Below are 23,212 nucleotides of genomic sequence, written 5' to 3'. Positions count from 1 at the left end.
AAGCAGTTAGTGCTGAAGAAGTGGGCCATGTGTTTGCTACTGAAATTGTCTTTAATAATAAAAACAGGGGTAACTGGCACTAGAATCTGCAACGAGAAGGGGATTCACACTTGGTGCTCTTTGGCTGAACTCTGGCTTTAGGATTAGAATGTAAATGTAAAAGGCTAAAGGGCAGTTACTTTTTGGAATTTATCTTAAGGAGAAAAACAACTACTATGTAAAAATTCAGCCTAAAGGTTGTCCATGGCAGTATAGTTTATGATGGTGAAAAACTGAGAACAGTAATAAGGGATAATTAAAGATTTTAATTAAAAACAAGCTTGTAGATTGAATTAATAGAAATATTTATTCTATATTGTAATTTTTAAAAAAGACAAGTTCTAAAATACCTTTCGCAAAAAATATTAACATTTTAATCTGGCTGGTATACACAGAGATGTCTACATAATTCTCCACAGTTTTCTATGTTTTTTTGTAGAACTTTTCAAACAAAAACATAACTTTAAAAATAGTGTATATAGCAGTATACTGTAATTCTCACAACATAAGACTCATCACACTTTATTATAATCCTTATTCGTTTCCATCATCCCCAGTAGATTGCAAGCAAGTACCTTCCTTGTCTGTCTTTTTCTCCCCAGCCCTTAGAACTATGCTTGAACATAAGAAATTCTCAATAAATATTCTGAAGGACATACCCATGTAGAAATAAGACTGGAAGGATATATAAAACAAAGGCAGCCTCACTTATCTTTGACTTGTCTCAGGCAGTGGGTTATGGGTAATGCTTATTTTCTTTATCATGATTTTTGGGGACCTTTAGGGGAACTCCTTTCAGATCTCAACTTCATTTGATTAGGTCAGCGCAAATTAGTTGTTTATTTGTAAAGACATTACAGAATTTTTTATTCTTTACCTATATCGTCCAGATGAATTTGTAGTTGTTTCGACTTCTCCATGCCCAGAACATTTGAAGCTTGGACCCAAACCAAATACTTCTTGCCCTTTTGCAATGAATCAGTGGAGATGTTAATGTAACTTGAAGTGAGATATTCTTGCTCTTCTTCTGTCTCTAAACTTAAAAAAAAGAAAGATTATGATCACCAGTTATGTTGAATTAATAATTCCTCAATTTTTTGATGCTGTCTTTTTAGCTTGCTTGCAGAATGCACTTTCACTTAAACGAATCAAAATTTGTTTCATTTTTGAAAACATAATCAAGACCATCCAGGGTCACAGTGTGGCTTTCATGGGCACTAGGCACCTTTACCTTCATAAACCCCTTTTGCAAGTAAGATTAAAAAGTTTGTATATGTGTAGGTATGTCTTTACATATATATATATATATAATGTTTATGTTTATATATATATTGTTTATATATGTATATGCAAGCTACAGCCCATGGGGTCACAAAAAGTCATGACTGAGCAACTGAGCATGCATGAGCACTTATATGAATATATGTTCATATAGATTATGTTTTACAACTGTTGATATAAAAGTAAATATATTAATGTCACATGTTAAAATGCTTTCTTTGGCCTAATGGTTCATTTTTTTCTTGTGATTTCAAGTGAAATTAAACATTTTCATAGATTTCTGAAGGTATGGCAGGCCCTGGGTGTGCCTATTGTGCCTCTTTGGGGAAGTCAGCACTGGACATAGTTTAAACTAAGTGAACTCCCTCTGGGAAGGGACATTGAATAGGAGTTCCATGCCAAGGCTTTGTAATAAGGAATGCTAACTTTTGTGTTAAATAAGTATTCAAATGTGAAAATAAGAGAATGGCAACTGTGTAAGTAGTAAGTAGGGCATCTTTGAATATTTTTCAGTTAGAGAAAACCACATACATGTTCTTATTGGTTTGTGGGTAATTCTTTCATCACACATATTGAGACCACAAGTCAAAATGGAAATGTATTCTCAGACCGACATTAACTATAGCTACTATGTAATTTAATTCTTCTTTTAAAGTCTACCCTCATATTAGCACCTAGACCACAAAGCACTATTTTAGATGAAAAATCCAATCAAAATGACTGACTAAACTTTAGGACAATTTTTGCATACAACTGTATAGTACAAAGTTTCAAAATGTCTTCTGTTTTTTTTCCCTGTGCTAATTAATATATATAACAGATTATTTGTTGAGGGGAATTAGTATGATTTATATTTTTCTGAAGTTTCCATTGCACCTAGTCCTTGTTGCAGTTAATAAATTTTCTGTAGAAACTGCTGATTTATGGTAATAATGATAAATAGTATCTTTTAAAATGTAATCATTCATTCAACAGTTATTTAACATTTAACACCCACTGTATTCTAAGCACTACTTTAGACACTGGAGCTACCATAATGAACAGAAAAGGTAAAGTCTCAACCTTTGTAGAGCACACAAATACATATATTATATGTCTTGTGTTGATAAACATTCAGAAGGAAAAAGGAAGGGGGTTAGGAAATGCTAGGAGTAGGGGTGAGGGGGGATCTTTTTAGAGAGGAAGATAAGGGAAGACATGTCTGAGAATCTGAGAAGGTAGTGCTGAAGCAGTACAGAATCAAGAATTATGCCTTTCTGGAGGAAGTGCATTGTAGGTGATGCACAAAGGTCCTGAGGCAGGTCCTTGTCCATCCTGTTCAAGAACAGTAAGGAGGTCATTAAGGTTTGGTAGACTGAAGGAGATGGGAAGGAATGAGATGAGATCAGAGAGTCCTAGATGAGAGGAGATTTATAAGGCACTGTAACATCACATAGAGCCATGGAAGGATCTCTGAGTGAAACGGGAGACTGAACAGAGGAGTAACATCTGAGATGTGTGTGTGAAAAAGATTACTCTGACTATTTGTGAATAATAGACTATAGCACTTTGACTTTTCACTTTCATGCATTGGAGGAGGAAATTGCAACCCACTCCAGTGTTCTTGCCTGGAGAATCCCATGGACAGAAGAGCCTGGTGGGCTGCCGTCTATGGGGTTGCACAGAGTCGGACACAATTGAAGTGACTTAGCAGCAGCAGCAGCAGTCTATAGCAGGGCAAAGGTGGAGGCTAGAGCACCAGTTTACTAACCCAGATGAGAGATGACCTGGCTTGGACGAGGCAGTGAAAAGAAATTAGTTTTTTAAAGATAGATGTGATAAGTTTTTCTGTCAGTTAAATGGGGGCATAGTAGAAAGAAATCCAGGAGGACTCCAGTGATTTTTAACTTGAATATTGCAAAGGATGGAGTTGCCACTTACTGAGATAGGGAACATGAGTCTGAGGAGAGGGAACTAAGTATTTGGTTTTGAAAATATTAGCTTTTGGACATTAAGAGGAAACATTGAGTATGAAGTTAGGTAAAATTTGGCTGCAGCTCAAGAGATATGGAGATATGGACTGGAGGTACAGATTAGGGAGTTTTACAGCATAAATTTGGTTGAGATCTTTTAGATAATGAATGTAGATAAATATAATAAGAGGTCCTAGAACAGAGCTCTGGATCACTATTCAGTTCAGTTCAGTTACTCAGTCATGTCCAACTCTCTGCGACCCCATGAAACCCAGCACGCCAGGCCTCCCTGTCCATCACCAACTCCCGGAGTCCATCCAAACCCATGTTCCTTGAGTCGGTGATGCCATCCAACCATCTCATCCTCTGTCGTTCCCTTCTCCTACTGCCCTCAATCTTTCCCAGCATCAGGGTCTTTTCCAATGAGTCAGCTCTTCTCATCAGGTGGCCAAAGTATTGGAGTTTCAGCTTCAACATCAGTCCTTCCAATGAACACCCAGGACTGATCTCCTTTAGGATGGACTGGTTGGATCTCCTTGCAGTCCAAGGGACTCTCAAGAATCTTCTCAGTTCAAAAGAATCAATTCTTCAGTGCTCAGCTTTCTTCACAGTCCACATCCTTACATTCTCACATCCTTACATGACCACTGGAAAAACCATATCCTTGACTAGACGGACCTTTGTTGGCAAAGTAATGTCTCTGCTTTTTAATATGCTGTCTAAGTTGGTCATAACTTTCCTTCCAAGGAGTAAACGTCTTTTAATTTCATGGCTGCAGTCACCATCTGCAGTGATTTTGGAGCCCAGAAAAATAAAGTCTGACACTGTTTCCACTGTTTCCCCATCTATTTGCCGTAAAGTGATGGGACCAGATGCCATGATCTTAGTTTTCTGAATGTTGAGCTTTAAGCCAACTTTTTCACTCTCCTCTTTCACTTTCATCAAGAGGCTCTTTAGTTCCTCTTCACTTTCTGCCATAAGGGTGGTGTCATCTGCTTATCTGAGGGTTATTGATATTACTTTACTAGAATGAAGGAGAATTGACAAAAGAAACTGAGAAAAAGCATTCAGGAAGAACCAAAAGGGAGTGCTGTCCTGGAAGATCAAAGAAGGAAGTAAAAAGTTAAGTTAAATGTTCCTGATAATAAATCTACCCTTCCTGAAAAGGAAGGTAGGAACTGAGAATAAACTGTTGCATCTGCAATGGGAACGTCATTAGCAACACTGATAAGACCTGGAGGTGGAAGGCAAAGCTTGACAAGATTAAAGAGAGGATGAAAAGAGAGGAAGTAGAGGTGGAAAGTACAAACAGCTCTTTTTGAAGAGTTTGCCATATGAAGGAGCAGAGAGATAAATTAGTGGAAGGGGGTGCCTAGGGAAGGTAGATGCTACAGAATTTTGAAAGCTGATGAGGAGATCCAGTAAAGATAGAAAAGGTGATGATACAGAAGAAAGGAAGGAGTATTGTTGGAGCGATGTCCTCTAGCAGGCAGACAGAGAAAGATCTAGTCTTTAGTGGAGAGCTGGCCTCAGGGCAGTGGTAGTTCATCCACAGTAATAGAAGGGAAGACCAAGTGTGGGGTACAGATGTCAGTGTGTCATCAGATGAGGGAGGTTGTGGTATTTCTTATAACTCTTATTTTCTCAATGAAATAGGAAGTTAGTCATCAACAGAGAGTGAGAAGGGGGAGAAGATGTTGGAAACCAAAGATGAAACAGTAACAAAATAATTGCCTGGTTAGTGGGGGAGTGACTTGACCAGTGAAGTTCCACAGGACTACTGGGTAGCTATCTGGGCTCAGTTGAAGTGAGTGATCATGAATATAAAGTAATATCAGTCAGTAAGTTTGTATTTGTCCCCAGCCACAATTAGCTCTCCAAGCACTGGTGTAGAACCAGTGAGAAGATGGATTTTAATATATGAACTGATTTTTAAGTCCTAAAAGAACTCAGTAGAAATATAACATCACAGCCTTAAATATATTTGGAATTATATTTAAGAACTCTGTCTGGCTATTATGAATATGAATATAGAGAGAAACAAGTGGCAAAAGCAAACAGGTCTTATGAAGTAGAAGAGTAACAATTGATTTTAAGGGTCTTATTAAAACTAAAAGACCCTATTGGTCTCTCATGGTACAAGAAAATATACTATTGGTGTTATTCTAAATAGTTTATGATCTTGTCATGCACAGAGATGTTGTCTATTTTTTAAAAGTTTTCTAGCATTTAACATAGTTCTGAGAAGACATGAAATTCTAAATAAATATTTGTTAAATTGACTTGAATAAAATAGAATGAAGGGCCACCAGGCACTCATTTTCATTCAACAAGTATTTATTGAGTACCATGCCAGATATTGCAAGAGCTTCCATGATAAAGAAAGAACATATTTACATGTAGCTGTTGAGGGTAACAGGACAACAGTAAGTAGTGAAGGAGGAAACAGACAGAGCTGGACTCCATCTCAGGCCAGGCTGTGAACATTAGGCTACATGTATGGTCACTCTCCCAATGGACTCTGAACTTTGTGCCCAGTGTCTATAGAAATGGCATACCAATGGAAAACCAGACCCCCGATAAAAGAGCCTCAGGACTTGTACTTGGGCTCTCCATTGCCTAAAAGAATATGCTAATTATCTCTGTAACAGAACAAAGTCGTAAATTCCATTATGTTTATCGGGATATGACCACAGTCCTATTGATAAATGTCCACTGTTTATCTAGTCTTGTGACACATGAATCATGGGCTAACCTTGATCGTATCTCTCTTTTATCTTTTCCAGACTAGTTTCTAGGAATTGGGGGAGGTGGGTTTGAGCAAGTACACTTAGGGTATATAAGGTTTTCACAAAAACTGATCGGGGTCCTTGGCTAGGAGGAGACTCGGCCTTGGACCTGCCGGTATAATAAACTGCACTCCACTATCTGCACTGTCCTTCTGAGTGAGTTTGTTTCCTGGAATGCGTGGCTACAACAGTAGATGCTTAATAGCAGAGGTTTTATTTTTGTTTGTTTGTTTGGTTTGGTTTTTTTCTATCACCACCCATTGGTGCAATACTTAGCGAAATACAAAGGGGTTGAGAAGGGTATGTGAAAGGTCATGCTGGTGGAGTCACTACAGAAGTCCTGTACAGAAAGAAGATTCTTGAAACAACATAGACACAATTCCTCTGCTTTACAACTTCAACCCCACACCATCTGGAGGCCCTGATGGCCCCACTGCTCCCATGGAGGGAATGCCATCTTTCTGCCACTGTGGAAACAAGTAGGTGGGCTGAGGTGAAATGCCTCTCTCTGTACATGATTTTACTGGAAAATAGAACCACAGGAGCTGGAAGTGAAACCTTGCAAATGCTGATATCTACGCAACTGCCAAAGTAGAAAATACCCTGAGAACTCAGGGTTCTGAGTTCTCAGGGTATTAAAAAGAAGAACCTTTTTAAATCTGATACTACCCTCAACCAGAAAATTCATTATAAGTCACCTTTTTCCTAGGGGGGAAAGACCTTAATCATTAGTTAGAAATGGATTTCTGTAATTTTTCTCAGTTCATGGATGTGTTTTTAATTAATTGTGAGATGAACAGATGTCTGTTTTCTTTTCCAATTTGTCTGTGGTTACAGGAGCTCATTCTTTGAATTTGCTAGAGGAATACATTCATTTTTATGCTATCACTTCACATCCTTTATGTCCTTTTTAAGATACAATAAAATTCCACTAATCTGGACTCAGTCAATTTAGAATTTGGGTTAGATTTGCCTAAGCTTGGCTATAATTTACTCTCAGTTTCAGAAAAGACATGAAAAAATACCTTTTTAATATATAGGACCTTGTATTATTATTATTCAACTTGATTGTGAAGGGAGGATACAGGAAATGTCCATTTCTAATTGTCAGAATGATCACTCAACACATGTTTATTGAGCACTTTCTAGATGCCAGGCCTCATCCTAGGCTAAAGAAAGATAGCAGTAAACAAAGCAAGCAAAAATTCTTGCCCACATTGAGTTTACGCTTCTAGTTTGAATGACTTTAAAATGAGTGACTTTACTATTGATGTATGTACACCAGCTTGAAAATTAGTCTTACTTATTAGACCACGTTTGACATTCTTTCTAGATAGTCATCTGTCTAAAGTTATTATTACTTGAAAAGAAAGTAAATAAAGTTATTGCTTACAATAACCTGTAAGTGATCATTTTTATGGCTTTGCATTCATCTTCTCTCCCAAATCAGTCAGGTTTTGATTTTAGAATGAATCAAAAAAGTCTAGAGAGTCAGTCTTGAGTTTCATCATAATGTTCTAACACTCTAACATCATCTTTTTGTCAGTTTCTAAGCATTTCCTATTTGTGAGCCTTTTCTTATAATTTGCTTTCTTATAAGTTTTATAATACTTAGTTTTGTATTACCTATACTCATTTTTCAGGAGGCTAGGGCTTAGCAAAGCTAAACAAATTTTCCAAGGTCACTCAGCTAGCAACTGTGGCAGATACTGTTAGATTACTGAACTGCATCCACCATACCCTTCTCCTGGGTTCCCGTCCAGATAGAGTAGATGTGTAATTCAATTCTGGCCAATGAGATGCAAGTAGAAGTCCATGGGAGAATTTCCTTTTCCTTTCACTACTTTCCTGCCTGAAACTTGGATGAGAAGCCTGGATGTGCAGCACCCGAGGACTAGGGTCAATGTTCTAAAGACTGCAAAGAAGAAAGATAGAAAGAGCCTGGGTCCTTGGAGTACAATTGAATTAACACACTAGCTCTGCACTACCTACCGCCAATGGCTTGACATAAATAAAGCCTTGTCTGTTTGGGTCATTGCACTTGGGTTTTCAGATATTTGTACCATTAAAGTCTTCTAACTGATAAGTCTGCAAACTGGAAATCAAACATTAAAGTCTAAAGCTCATGCTCTTTCCAATGGATATTTTTGACAGTTAACTCTTTAATAAACCTAGTCTTCAGACTTTCAAAGTGACTTTTTGAGTACCGAGAACAATTTCAGTCCTCATAACTACTGTAAGTAACCCTCACTTGATAAAGTAGATATGTCCCTTAAAAACCACCATGTATAAATAATTTAGACATATATAATTGTCAATGCATTAATGGCTTTTAAAGAGATGTATAATAATCTTATAAAATTGTGAGAACATTTTAATGATACTAAATAGGAAATTATGCATGGTCGACAAGTGTTTTTTAAGAAACATATTTTTTCAAATTGTGTTATGCCTATTTCAAGTTTACAACACAGTCTCATTGCCAGGAATCCAAGAAGGCATATTAGCAAGATTTGAGAGAAGTAAACCATACTCACTATGGTGACAATAATCAACAAGATAATAGCAAATATTGACAAGAATGTGGGGAGGTTGGAATCCTTGGTGGGAATGTAATGGTGTGGCTCCTTTTTTTAAATAATTTTTTTAATTAACTAATTTATTTTAATTGGAGTATAATTACTTTACAGTGTTGTAGGGGTTTTTGCTATATGTCTACATGAATCAGCCATGGGTGCACATGTGTCCCCCTATCCTGAACTCCCCTGATGTGACTTCTTTAGAAAACAGCATGGCAGTATAAAAATGGGCAGAAGACCTGAATAGACATTTTTCCAGAGAAGATATACAGGTAATCAATAGGCACATGAATAAATGCTCAACATTGCTAGTCATTGCATGCATGCTCAGTCGCTAAGTCATGTCTGACTCTGTGATCTCATGAACTGTAGCCCATCAGGCTCTTCTGCCCATTGGATTTCCCAGGCAAGAATACCAGAGTGGGTTGTCATTTCCTTCAAGGGATCTTCCCAACCTAGGGATCGAAACTGCATCTCCTACATTGGCAGGCAGATTCTTTACCACTGAGCCACCTGGGAAGCCCAGTGCTAATAATTAGAGAAATGCAAATCAAAACATTAATGAGAGGTAATGCACCAGGGTGATTCATTGGTTAGGAATCCACACTCTCTGCCAAGGGCCTGGGTTCGATCCCAGGACGGAGAACTAAGACCCCACAAGCTACATGGCAAGATCAAAGAAGCCCAACAACTCTCTCTTCCACCAAATACCAATGAGATATCAGCTCACACCTGTCAGAATGGTTATGACCAAAAACTCTACAAATAACAAATGTTGGCAAGGATATAAGTAAAAGGAAACCTTAGTATACTGTTGATGGGATTGAAAATTGGTGCAGCCACTATAGAAAACAGTATGGAGTTTCCTCAAAAAACTAAAACTAACATATCATTCAGGAATTCCACTGCTGAATATATATTGAAAGAAAATGAAAACACTCATTCAAAAAGAGACATGCATCCTGATGTCCATATATATATACACAATGGAATATTACTCAGACATAAAAAAGAATGAAATTATGCCATTTGTAACAGTGTGGTTGGACCTAGAGGGTATTATGCTCAATGAAATAAGTCAGACAAAGAGAAATCTGTTTTCATTTATATGCAGAATCTAAAACAAATGTATATGACAAAAAAAGAGATAGACTCACAGATATAGAAAGCAAACTAGTGGTTACTAGTAGGGAGAGGAGAGAGGGAAGGGACAAGATAGGGGTATAAGATTAAGATACAAACTATTATCTATAACATAAATAAACATCAAAAATATATTGTATAGCATAGGGAAATACAGCAATTATTTTGTAATGACTTTAAATGGAGTATGACCTATAAAAATATTGAATCATTATGTGGTACCCCTGAAACTAACAAAATACTATAAAGCAGCTATACTTCAATTAAAAAAAGAGTGTGGCAGTTCCTCAAAAGTTTAAACTGACTTAGCATATGACCTCACCTTCATGGATCACAGCCTTGTTGTGGCGAAGGGGCTTGCGTAACTCAGTGAAGCAATGAGCCATGCAGTGGAGGGCCATGTAAGACAGACAGATCATAGTGAAGAGTTCTGACACAACCTGGTCCACTGGAGTAGTGAATAGCAAACCACTCTAGTATTTTTGCCTTGAGAACCCATGAACAGTATGATAAGGCAAAAAGATATGGTACAGGAAGATGAGCCTACCAGGTCAGTAGGTGCCCAATATGCTACTGAGGAAGAGCAGAAAAGTAGCTCCAAAAAGAATGAAGAGGTTGAACCAAAGCAGAAACCATGCTCAGTTGTGCACATGTCTGGTGGTGAAAGTGAAATCTGATGCTGTAAAAAATGATATTGCATAGGAGTTGAAATTTTAGACCCATGAATCAAGGTAAACTGGACATGGTTAAGCAGGAGATGGCAAGAGTGAACACTGACATTTTAGGAATCAGTGAACTAAAATCGACCAGAACGGGCAAATTTAATTCAGAGGACGATTTTATCTACTACTATGAGCAAGAACACCTTAGAAGAAATGGAGTAGCCCTCATAGTCAACAAAAGAGTTCAAAATACAGTATTTGGATGCAATCTCAAAAACAACAGAATGATCTCAGTTCGTTTGCAAGGCAAATCATTCAACATCACAGTAATCCAAGTCTATGCCCCAAGCACTAATACCAAAGAAGCTGAAGTTGAATGGTTCTATGAAGGCCTACAAGACCTTCTGGAACTAACACCAAAAAAGGATGTCCTTTTCATCATAGGGGCCTGGAATGCAAAAGTAAGAAGTCAAGAGATACCTGAAGTAATAGGCAAGTTTTGCCTTGGAGTACAAAATGAAGCAGGGCAAAGGCTAGCAGAGTTTTGCCAAGAGAACGCGCTGGTCATAGCAAACACCCTCTTCCAACAACACAAGAGACAACTCTACACATGGACATCACCTAATGGTCAATACTGGAATCAGACTAATTATATTATTTGTAGCTGAAGATAGAGAAACTCCATACAGTCTGTAAAAACAAGATTGGGAGCTGACTGTCATATCATCAGGCTCTTATCATCAGTTCCTTATGGCAAAATTCAGGCTTAAATTGAAGAAAGTAAGGAAAACCCCTAGACCATTCAAGTATGCCTAAATCAAATCCCTTATGATTATACAGTAGACGTGATAAATAGAGTCAGGAGATTAGATATGGTAGACAGAGTGCCTGAAGAACTATGGATAGAAGTTCATGACATTGTACACAAGTTCAGTTCAGTTCAGTTCAGTCACTCAGTCGTGTCCGACTCTTTGTGACCTCATGAATCACAGCATGCCAGACCTCCCCATCCATCACCAACTCCTGGAGTTTACTCAAACTCATGCCCATCGAGTTGGTGATGTCATCCAGCCATCTCATCCTCTGTCGTCCCCTTCTCCTCCTGCCCATAATCCCTTCCAGCATCAGAGTCTTTTTCAATGAGTCAACTCTTCACATCAGGTGGCCAAATTATTGGAGTTTCAGCTTTAGCATCAGTCCTTCCGAAGAACACCCAAGACTGATCTCCTTTAGGAGGGACTGGTTGGATCTCCTTGCAGTCCAAGGGACTCTCAAGAGTCTTCTCCAGGACCACAATTCAAAAGCATCAATTCTTTGGTGCTCAGCTTTCCTCACAGTCCAACTCTCACATCCATACATGACCACTGGAAAAAATCATAGCCTTGACTAGACAGACCTTTGTTGGCAAAGTGATGTCTCTGCTTTTGAATATGATATCTAGGTTGGTCATAACTTTCCTTCCAAGGAGTAAGCGTCTTTTAATTTCATGGCTGCTGTCACCATCTGCTGTCATTTTGGAGCCCAAAAAAATAAAGTCTGACACTGTTTCCCCATCTATTTCCCATGAAGTGATGGGACCAGATGCCATGATTTTCATTTTCTGAATGTTGAGCTTTAAGCCAACTTTTTCACTCTCCACTTTCACTTTCATCAAAAGGCTTTTGAGTTCCTCCTCACTTTCTGCCATAAGGGTGGTGTCATCTCCATATCTGAGGTTATTGATATTTCTCCCAGCAATCTTGATTCCAGCTTGTGTTTCTTCCAGTCCAGCGTTTCTCATGATGTACTCTGCATATACGTTAAATAAGCAGGGTGACAATATACAGCCTTGACGTACTCCTTTTCCTCCTTTTCCTATTTGGAAGCAGTCTGTTGTTCCATGTCCAGTTCTAACTGTTGCTTCCTGACCTGCATACAGATTTCTCAAGAGGCAGGTCAGGTGGTCTGGTATTCCCATCTCTTTCAGAATTTTCCACAGTTTATTGTGATCCACACAGTCAAAGTCTTTGGCATAGTCAATAAAGCAGAAATAGATGTTTTTCTGGAACTCTCTTGCTTTTTTGATGATCCCGTGGATGTTGGCGGTTCAGGAAGTTCACAGTTCACATACTGCTTAAGCCTGGCTTGGAGAATTTTGAGCATTACTTTACTAGCGTGTGAGATGAGTGCCATTGTGCAGTAGTTTGAGCATTCTTTGGCATTGCTTTTCTTTGGGATTGGAATGAAAACTGACCTTTTCCAGTCCTGTGGCCACTGCTGAGTTTTCCAAATTTGCTGGCATTTTGAGTGCAGCACTTTAACAGCATCATCTTTTAGGATTTGAAATAGCTCAACTGGAATTCCATCACCTCCACTAGCTTTGTTTGTAGTGATGCTTTCTAAGGCCCACTTGACTTCACAATCCAGGATGGCTCTAGGTGAGTGATCACACCATTGTGATTATCTTGGTCGTGAAGATCTTCTCTGTACAGTTCTTCTGTGTATTCTTGCCACCTCTTTTTAGTATTTTCTGCTTCTGTTAGGTTCATACCATTGGCAGTGACCAAAATCATCCCCAAAAAAAGAAATACAAGAAGGTAAAGTAGTTGTCTGAGGAGGCTTTACAAATAGCTGAGGAAAGAAGAGAAGGCAAAAACAAGCAGGTAAGAAAAAGATACACCCAACTGAATACAGAGTTCCAGAGAATAGCAAGAAGAGATAAGAAGGTCTTCTTAAATGAATAATGCAAGAAGCAGAAGAAAACAATAGAATGGGAAAGACTGGAAATTGCTTCAAAAATTGGAGATTTCAAGGGGATATTTCATGCAAGAATGGGCATGATAAGGGACAGAAACAACAAGGATATAACAGAAGCAGAACAGATTAAGAAGCGGTAGCAAGAATACACAGAACTATACAAAAAAAAAGTCTTAATGACCTGGATAACCACAATGAAGTGAGCATTCACCTAGAGCTGGACACCGTGGAGTGTGAAGTCAAGTGAGCCTTAGAAGTATTACTGCAAACAAATAAGGGGATGGAATTCCAGCTGAACTATTTCAAATCCTAAAAGATGATGTTGTTAAAGTGCTGCACTCAGTATGCCAGCAAATTTGGAAAACTCAGCAGTGGCCACAGGAAATGGTCAGTTCTCATTCCAATCCTAAAGAAAGGAAATGCCAAAAAATGTTTACACTACTGTACAATTGCACTCATTTCACATGCTAGCAAGGTAATGCTCAAAATCCTTCAAGCTAGGCTTCAGCAGTATGTGAACTGAGAACTTCCAGATGTACAAGCTGAATTTAGAAAAGGCAGAGGAAGCAGAGATCATAGAGAAAGCAAGGGAATTCCAGCTGGATAAATACTAAACTGGAATCCAGATTCCTGGGAGAAATACCAGTTACCTCAGGTATGCAGATGATATCACTCTAATGGCAGAATTGAGGAGGAATTAAAGAGCCTCTTGATGAAGGTGAAAGAGGAGAGTGAAAAAGCTGGCTTAAAACTCAACATTAAAAAAACTAAGATCATGGCATCTAGTCCCATCAGTATATGGCAAATGAAAGGGGGGAAAAGTGGAAACACTGGCAGATTTTATTTTCTTAGGCTCCAAATCACTGCTGACAATGACTGCAGCCATGAAGTTCAAAGACACTTGCTCCTTGAAGGAAAGCTATGAAAAACCTTCATGGCATATTAAAAAGCAAAGGCATCACTTTGCTGAGAAATGTCCATAGAGTCAAAGCTATGGTTAGCTACCATCACTGATTCAATGGACATGAGTTTGAGCAAACTTCGTGAGATAGTGACAGTCAGCGAAGCCTGGCGTGCTCCTGTGCATGGGGTCACAAAGAGTCAGACATGACTTAGAAACTGAACAACAATACCATACGACCTAGCCACTCCATTCCTAAGTCTATGCTCAAGAGAAATGAAAATACATGTCTACACAAAAGCTTGTACATGAATGTTAGTACAACATTATTCATAATAGCCAAAAATCTGGAAACAACCCAAAATGTCCATCACCTAGTGAATGTGAATAAGTTAAGTGTGATATATTCACACAATGGAAAATTATTTAGTCATAAAAAAGAATGAAGGACTGATACATACTACACCACAGATGAATCTTGAAAACCTTACCCTAAGTGAAAGATGCTCTTCATGAAAGACTAATTTGTATGATTCCTTTTACATAAAATGTCCACAGTAGGCAAACCACAGATGATACCTAGGGCTGGGAGAGTTGAAGGGAAATGTGGGGTGACTGCTAATGGAGATATGGTTTCTTTTGGCATGAAGAACATGTTCTAATATTATGGAGATGGTTGCTCAACTCTTTGAATATACTAAAATCTTTGAATTTTGCACTTTAAATAAGGTGCATTGTATGGAATATGACTGACCTAGAGCCAGACATCCTGGAATGTGAAGTCAAGTGGGCCTTAGAAAGCATCACTACAAACAAAGCTAGTGGAGGTGATGGAATTCCAGTTGAGCTATTCCAAATCCTGAAAGATGATGCTGTGAAAGTGCTGCATTCAATATGCCAGCATTTTGGAAAACTCAGCAGTGGCCACAGGACTGGAAAAGGTCAGTTTTCATTCCAATCCCAAAGAAAGGCAATGCCAAAGAATGCTCAAACTACCACACAATTACCACTCATCTCACACGCTAGTAAAGTAATGCTCAAAATTCTCCAAGCCAGGCTTCAGCAATATGTGAACCGTGAACTTCCTGATGTTCAAGCTGGTTTTAGAAAAGGTAGAGGAACCAGAGATCAAATTGCCAACATCCTCTGGGTCACTGAAAAAGCAAGAGAGTTCCAGAAAAACATCTATTTCTGCTTTATTGACTATGCCAAAGCCTTTGACTGTGTGGATCACAATAAACTGTGGAAAATTCTTAAACAGATGGGAATACCAGACCACCTGACCTGCCTCTTGAGAAATTTGTATGCAGATCAGGAAGCAACAGTTAGAACTGGACATGGAACAACAGACTGCTTCCAAATAGGAAAAGGAGGAAAAGGAGTACGTCAAGGCTGTATATTGTCACCCTGTTTATTTAACTTCTATGCAGAGTACATCATGAGAAACGCTGGACTGGAAGAAACACAAACTGGAATCAAGATTGGCGGGAGAAATATCAATAACCTCAGATATGCAGATGACACCATCCTTATGGCAGAAAGTGAGGAGGAACTCAAAAGCCTCTTGATGAAAGTGAAAGTGGAGAGTGAAAAAGTTGGCTTAAAGCTCAACATTCAGAAAACGAAGATCATGGCATCCAGTCCCACCACTTCATGGGAAATAGATGGGGAAACAGTGGAAACAGTGTCAGACTTTATTTTTTGGGGCTCTAAAATCACTACAGATGTTGACTGCAGCCATGAAATTAAAAGACGCTTACTCCTTGGAAGGAAAGTTATGACCAACCTAGATATCATATTCAAAAGCAGAGACATTACTTTGCCAACAAAGGTTCGTCTAGTCAAGGCTATGGTTTTTCCTGTGGTCATTTATGGATGTGAGAGTTGGACTGTGAAGAAGGCTGAGCGCCGAAGAATTGATGCTTTTGAACTGTGGCGCTGGAGAAGACTCTTGAGAGTCCCTTGGACTGCAAGGAGATCCAACCAGTCCATTCTGAAGGAGATCAGCCCTGGGATTTCTTTGGAAGGAATGATGCTAAAGCTGAAACTCCAGTACTTTGGCCACCTGATGTGAAGAGTTGACTCATTGGAAAAGACCCTGATGCTGGGAGGGACTGGGGGCAGGAGGAGAAGGGGACAACAGAGGATGAGATGGCTGGATGGCATCACTGACTCAATGGACGTGAGTCTGGGTGAGCTCTGGGAGTTGGTGATGGACAGGGAGGCCTGGCGTGCTGCGATTCATGGGGTTGCAAAGAGTTGGACGTGACTGAGCAACTGATCTGATCTGATGGAATATGAAATATACTCAATAAAGCTATTGTACTAAAAGAGTTTATTCTTTTATAATTAATATGTATTGTTCAGTTTTCATTCCAATCTTAAAGACAGGCAATGCCAAAGAACGTTCAAACTACTGCACAATTGTACTCATCTCATATGCTAGCAAAGTAATACTCAAAATTCTCCAAGCCAGGCTTCAGCAGTATGTGAACTGTGAACTTCTAGATGTTCAAGCTGGATTTAGAAAAGGCAGAGGAACCAGAGCTCAAATTGCCAACATCCATTGGATCATCAAAGAAGTGAGAGAGTTCCAGGAAAACATCTATTTCTGCTTTATTGACTACGCCAAAGCTTTTACTGTGTGGATCACAACAAACTGTGTAAAATTCTGAAAGAGATAGGAATACCAGACCACCTGACCTTCCTCCTGAGAAATCTGTAAGCAGCACAAGGGACAACAGTAAGAACTGGACATGGAACAACAGACTGGTTCCAAATAGGAAAAGGAGTATGTCAAGGCTGTATATTGTCACCCTGCTTATTTAACTTATATTCAGGGTACATCATGAGAAATGCTGGGCTGGATGAAGCACAAGCTGGAATCAAGATTGCTGGGAAAAATATCAATAACCTCAGATATGCAGATGACACCACCCTTATGGCAGAAAGCGAAGAAGAACTAAAAAACCTCTTGATGAAAGTGAAAAAGGAGAGTTAAAAAGTTGGCTTAAGACTCAACATTCAGAAAACTAAGATCATGGGATCCGGTCCAATAACTTCATGGCAAATAGATGGGGAAACAATGGAAACCGTGACAGACTTTATTTTGGAGGGGCTCCAAAATCACTGCAGATGGTGACTGCAGCCATGAAATTAAAAGCCACTTGCTCCTTGGAAGGAAAGCTATGATCAACTTAGACAACATATTAAAAAACAGAGACATTACTTTTCTAACACAGGTCCATCTAGTCAAAGCTGTGGTTTTCCCAGTAATCATGTATGGATGTGAGAATTGGACTATAAAGAAAGCTGAGTGCCAAAAAATTGATGCTTTTGAACTGTGGTGTTGGAGAAGACTCTTGAGAGTCCCTTGGACTGCAAGGAGATCCAACCAGTCCATCCTAAAGGAAATCAGTCCTGAATATTCACTGGAAGGACTGATGCTGAAGTTGAAACTCCAATACTTTGGCCACCTGATGTGAAGAACTGACTCACTAGAAAAGACCCTGATGGTGGGAAAGATTCAAGGCAGGAGGATAAGGGGCCAACAGAGGATGAGATGGTTGGATGGTATCACTGACTCGATGGACATGAGTTTGAGCGAGCTCCGGGAGTTGGTGATGGCCAGGGAAGCCTGGCGTGCTGCAGTTCATGGGGTCACAAAGAGTCAGACGCGACTGAGCAACTGAACTGACTGATTGACTGATTAAAAGAAAAATAAGTAATCAACTAATCAAGGTCAGTGGGTCCACGAGATAGTAAAAGTTCCAGGAGATAGACAGCAAGGCCCTAGGCATTCTCTGTCAGTCTGGCACATAGAAATTTTCTGTGAGCTTCAGCTGTGGTGTTTGCTCCTATACTGCCCTTGTTTTCACATTCTTAAAGTTGCCTTTGGGCTTCCCTGATGACTCCTCTCTGTCCATGGGGCTTCTCCAGGCAAGAATACTGTAGTGGGTTGCTAGTCCCTTCTCTAGGGGATCTTCCCAACCCAGGGATCTAACTTGCATCTCCCACATTGCAGGCAGAGTCTTTACTGTCTGAGACACCATGGAAGCCTCCTGGTGGCTCAGATGGTAAAGAATCTGTCTGCAATGCCAGAGACCCAGGTTTGATACTGGATTGGAAAGATGACCTGGAGAAGGGAATGGCTCCCCACTCCAGTATTCTTGCCTGGAGAATTGGACTTGACCGAGTGACTGACACACACACACACGCAGGTTGCCTTTGCAATGAGATTCTTGTCCTCATGACCTCTTTTCATCTCAAAGACACTACTTAATCCCAGAAACAAGGAGGAGAGGGTAAGTCTTAGACACCTGTTAGAATCCTGGCTCCATGATGTCTTAGCCAAGTGACTTTGGGGAAGTAACATAAGCTCTGTAAAAGGGGACAATTATAATAGTTACTGTGCAAGGTTGAGCTGAAGATTGAGGATGTGAAGCACATGAAGTAACAGACTGCAGTGCTTACAAATTGTGTACTGTTTGACATCACAATCTATCTCTGATCTGAGTGTTTCCATCATTCCTTTTGTACCCATCCATACCTCTGCTTAGTGAAAGATGTGAGCTTCTTGCCCATGGCATGTAGCCAATAACTCCAGGCTTAGTAGTGTATTCATAAAATCTTTCTAGTTTTTGTCCAGATATTTTGAGCAGAGTGGTGTTACAATTTATGTTTCACTTAGTCAAAATTATTCTGAGTATCTAGCAGATGGAGAGAGCAAGATTGGAAGGTTATTCCCTTCCATAATGATGAGACTTGGATAGCATCTCTCAAATATGCCCTTTTATCTGGGTTCCCACACCACTTTAGCAGAAAAAACTAAATTAGGAAGAAAGCAGTCAGGCCATGCCAAGTTCAAATCCCACCTCTCCCTCTCATAGCTGTGTGGTCCTAGACGCATCATGTAACCTAGCTAGGCCTCAGTCCCCTGTCTACAAAAATCAGGAAAATAATCATATGTACCCCATAAGGTTGCATAGGGGATTAAATGACTTCCCAGCTTGTGCTAATGGTAAAGAATCCACTTGCCAGTGCAGGAGACTAAGAGACATGGGTTCAATTCCCGGGTCAGGAAGATCTCCTGGAGGAGGGCATGGCAACCCACTCCAGTATTCTTGCCTGGAGAATGCCATGGACAGAGGAACCTGGTGGGCAACAGTCCATAGGATCGCAAAGAGTCAGACACAACTAAAGCAACTTAGTACAGCACAGTGCAATATCTAATACATATATATAACATACAAAATGTGTCAATGAACTATTATCAGCAAGGTTTCTGCCCAACAGTAGGCTATTAGTAGTTCAGTTTTGGAAGAGTCAAAAGTAACATGAAGGGGTCAACACCACAACCCGTGTGTTTTTCAAAAGTCAACTGTACAAAATTGAAGGCTTTCTTTGAAAAAAAAAATAAATAAATCAAATGAAACAAGAATAGGGAGACCAATCTACCCCAGTTTGCCCACAGTTTTTCCCTCCAAATTAGTGATATTATTTCCATCTTTAACACTGGCAAAGGATTCCGAAACAGACTGACACACATGGATATAGTTTAGATATAACCCAGAAACATTTGAGTTGTGTACATTAAGGAGAAAAAGATTTTTCCACATCAACCATTTCCTATTTTGCAGTTTATAAATAGTAGAAACTAACAATACTCTTCCCCTAATCTAAGTTTCCACTGTTTCCCCATCTATTTCCCATTAAGTGATGGGAAACAGTGGAAACAGTGTCAGACTTTATTTTGGGGGGCTCCAAAATCACTGCAGGTGGTGACTGCAGCCATGAAATTAAAAGACGCTTACTCCTTGGAAGGAAAGTTATGACCAACCTAGATAGCATATTCAAAAGCAGAGACATTACTTTGCCAACAAAGGTTCGTCTAGTCAAGGCTATGGTTTTTCCTGTGGTCATGTATGGATGTGAGAGTTGGACTGTGAAGAAGGCTGAGCACCAAAGAATTGATGCTTTTGAACTGTGGTGTTGGAGAAGACTCTTGAGAGTCCCTTGGACTGCAAGGAGATCCAACCAGTCCATTCTGAAGGAGATCAGCCCTGGGGTTTCTTTGGAAGGAATGATGCTAAAGCTGAAACTCCAGTACTTTGGCCACCTCATGCGAAGAGTTGACTCATTGGAAAAGACTCTGATGCTGGGAGGGATTGGGGGCAGGAGGAGAAGGGGACGACAGAGGATGAGATGGCTGGATGGCATCACTGACTCGATGGACGTGAGTCTGGGTGAGCTCTGGGAGTTGGTGATGGACAGGGAGGCCTGGTGTGCTGCAATTCATGGGGTCGCAAAGAGTCGGACACGACTGAGCAACTGAACTGAACTGAATCTAAGTTTGTATGAAGTAATATAACATTTATGACTAGTTATTTGTCTTTAAGCATACAACTTTTGAACTTTTGGCTGCATGGTGGTCTGGCTCCCGAAGTCTGGTTAGTGTTAGATCATAACAGAAGAGTGTTTCCACAAAGCTCTCCTCAACTCCAATTAAGAAATTATTACTTTCATTCAATTATTGCTTTCAGTTTTAAAGCTGAAAGTCCTTTGTCCTGATAGCTGCCTTATTCTTCCCTGGCTTGCCAGGGAAGATGGTTGATATATATAGACACCAAATTTGAGATTTGGGGTTCATTATTAATACTCTCTTCCATGAATTTAGTGCTAACTATGGACCTGGCATTACTTTGCTGACAAAGGTCCATCTAGTCAAAGCTATGGTTTTTCCATATGTGGAATATGGATATGAGAGTTGGACTATAAAGAAAGCTGAATGCCAAAGAATTTATGCTTTTGAACTGTGGTGTTGGAGAAGACTCTTGAGAGTCTCTTGTACTGTGAGGAGATCCAACCAGTCCATCCTAAAGGAAATCAGTCCTGAATATTCATTGGAAGGACTGATGTTGAAGCAGAAACTCCAATACTTTGGCCACCTGATGCGAAGAACTGACTCATTGGAAAAGACCCCAATGCTGGGAAAGATTGAAGGCAGGAGGAGAAGGGGAAGACGGAGGATAAGATGGTTGGATGGCATCATCAATTCAATAGACATGAGTTTGAGCAAGTTCTGGCAGTTGGTGATGGACAGGGAAGCCTGGTGTGCTGTGGTCCATGGGGTCACAGAGTCAGACACAACTAAGCAACTGAACTGTACTGATGGACCTGGCATGGTGATTCACACTTTAAAAGTCAAATTCCACTTAAACAGAATTAACCTATCCATTAGGTTCTATTTTCAAGCCTATTTTAAAGATAAAGAAATGACAATATGGAGAGTTTAAGTGCCTAAATCCTAGAAGGAACAGAGAGCTGAGATTCAAGGAAAGATCCTTTTAAAACTGTGCTGTATCACATTAGGTCCTTGCCCACAGTCACCTCCAATGAGTAAAAACAGCAGAAAGATTATGGAACATATTGCCTCACAGGGTGAAAATATCAATGGCCTGAAAAGTGTTTTGGTGGATTCCTTGATTGGCATTAGGGAGTTGGGGATAGTAAAGATGCATTTAACATTTGAGGCAGATTTCTTGGATCCCTGCTGGAGGCACAGCACTGGCTGAACTGGAGTGGAATTGCTCAGGATAGACTGTTGAGGAGGGAACCTACCTCTTCACGTACACCACATACTTTGTGTCTATGTAGGTGGGCCTCCCAGGGTTCCAGGTACAAGTCATGTTGCCAGAATATTCATAAATGACACAGGCTACTTTGTCAGGTACATCTGGTGGATCTGCAACAAAATGTATCACTTAGGAACCACCACAGAAACATCAAGGTTTTTTATAGTTAGTTGATAACCATTCCATTTCATTTGGAAAACCAGGTCAATCAGCACTTCCCCATTCCACCCCTTCCAGCTCACATTCCAGCCCACTTTGCCCTGAAACATTGCTGCTTTCCTTCACATACTTTACTATATTCCCTCTTTGGGGATACTAAGGTGATCAAGTTCCTCCCATCCAAATGAATTCCTCCCCAAATTATCTTCCCTCAGCTGTCAGTATATCTTTCTCTTTTTCACAATAGCTTTTTTCTTTTTTAAAGTCCATTATACTGGTCTTTTTCCTCAGTTCCCATTTACTTTTGAACCCCAAACAATCAAGATTCAGACCCACAATTTCACCAAAACCACTGTTGTTAAGGTCATCAATGACTTTCTAATCCACAAATCCCATGATTTCTTTATGGTCATCATTGAGCTTAAACTCTACAGAATTTGCTATTTTGGTCTTTCCCACCTTGATATCCAACCAGTCCATTCTAAAGGAGATTGGTCCTGGGTGTTCTTTGGAAGGAATGATGCTAAAGCTGAAACTCCAGTACTTTGGCCACCTCATGCGAAGAGTTGACTCATTGGAAAAGACTCTGATGCTGGGAGGGATTGGGGGCAGGAGGAGAAGGGGACAACAGAGGATGAGATGGCTGGATGGCATCACTGACTCAGTGGACGTGGGTTTGGGTGGACTCCGGGAGTTGGTGATGGACAGGGAGGCCTGGCGTGCTGCAATTCGTGGGGTCGCAAAGAGTTGGACACGACTAAGCGACTGAACTGAACTGAACCTTGATATCTCTCTGCCTTTTGGCTGTTGTGAAAGGCTCTCCATGTTTTTCCTCTACTCTAGCATTCGAATGCAAGGGGAGCAGGTTTGATCCTGGGTCAGGGAACTAAGATCCCACATGCATCAGGGTGAGGCCAAAAAGAAAAAAAAGTTTGATAGTCATACATACATACTCAACCTTTAAAAGAAAGGGAATTCTGACCCATGCTATAACATAGATGAACCTCGAAGACATTATGCTAAATAAAATAAGCCAGCCACAAAAGGACAAACACTATATGATTCTATTTATAGGAGATGTCTAGAACAGTTGGACTCACAGAGACTGAAAGTAGAATGGTGGTGGCCAAGGGTTGAGGAGTTGGGAGAAATGAAGAGTTGTTGTTTATTGGGCATAGAGTTTCGGTTTTGCAAGATGAAAAGAGTACTGGAAATGGATGGGGGTGATGGTTGCACAATGATGTCAGTGTGCATATTCATCACTGGCATTCATAGAACTTTGCACTTAAGAATCATTTAAAAAGTACATTTCACTACAGTAAAGAAAGATTAAAATT

The 23,212-nt window shown here is 39.9% G+C and overlaps 1 protein-coding gene across 1 annotated transcript in view; it reads right to left on the bottom strand.

Moving 5' to 3' along the window:
- The window catches only part of IL23R (interleukin 23 receptor), a 78,476-nt gene that overhangs the window by 42,588 nt on the left and 12,676 nt on the right, over positions 1-23,212 (bottom strand). Inside the window, exons 4-5 of the mRNA XM_086394304.1 lie at positions 21,703-21,826; positions 917-1,077 (exon numbers count right to left, since the gene is read on the bottom strand). Of these exons, the coding sequence (XP_086250430.1) occupies positions 917-1,077; positions 21,703-21,826 (285 nt within the window). The remainder of the gene's footprint in view (positions 1-916; positions 1,078-21,702; positions 21,827-23,212) is intronic.

The sequence above is a fragment of the Bos grunniens genome, chromosome 3, assembly GCF_055505025.1.
Source record: "Bos grunniens cultivar Pamir isolate PY7600 chromosome 3, Bosgru_T2T1.0, whole genome shotgun sequence".
NCBI lineage: Eukaryota > Metazoa > Chordata > Mammalia > Artiodactyla > Bovidae > Bos > Bos grunniens.
This window is presented reverse-complemented; position numbering and strand designations above follow the sequence as displayed.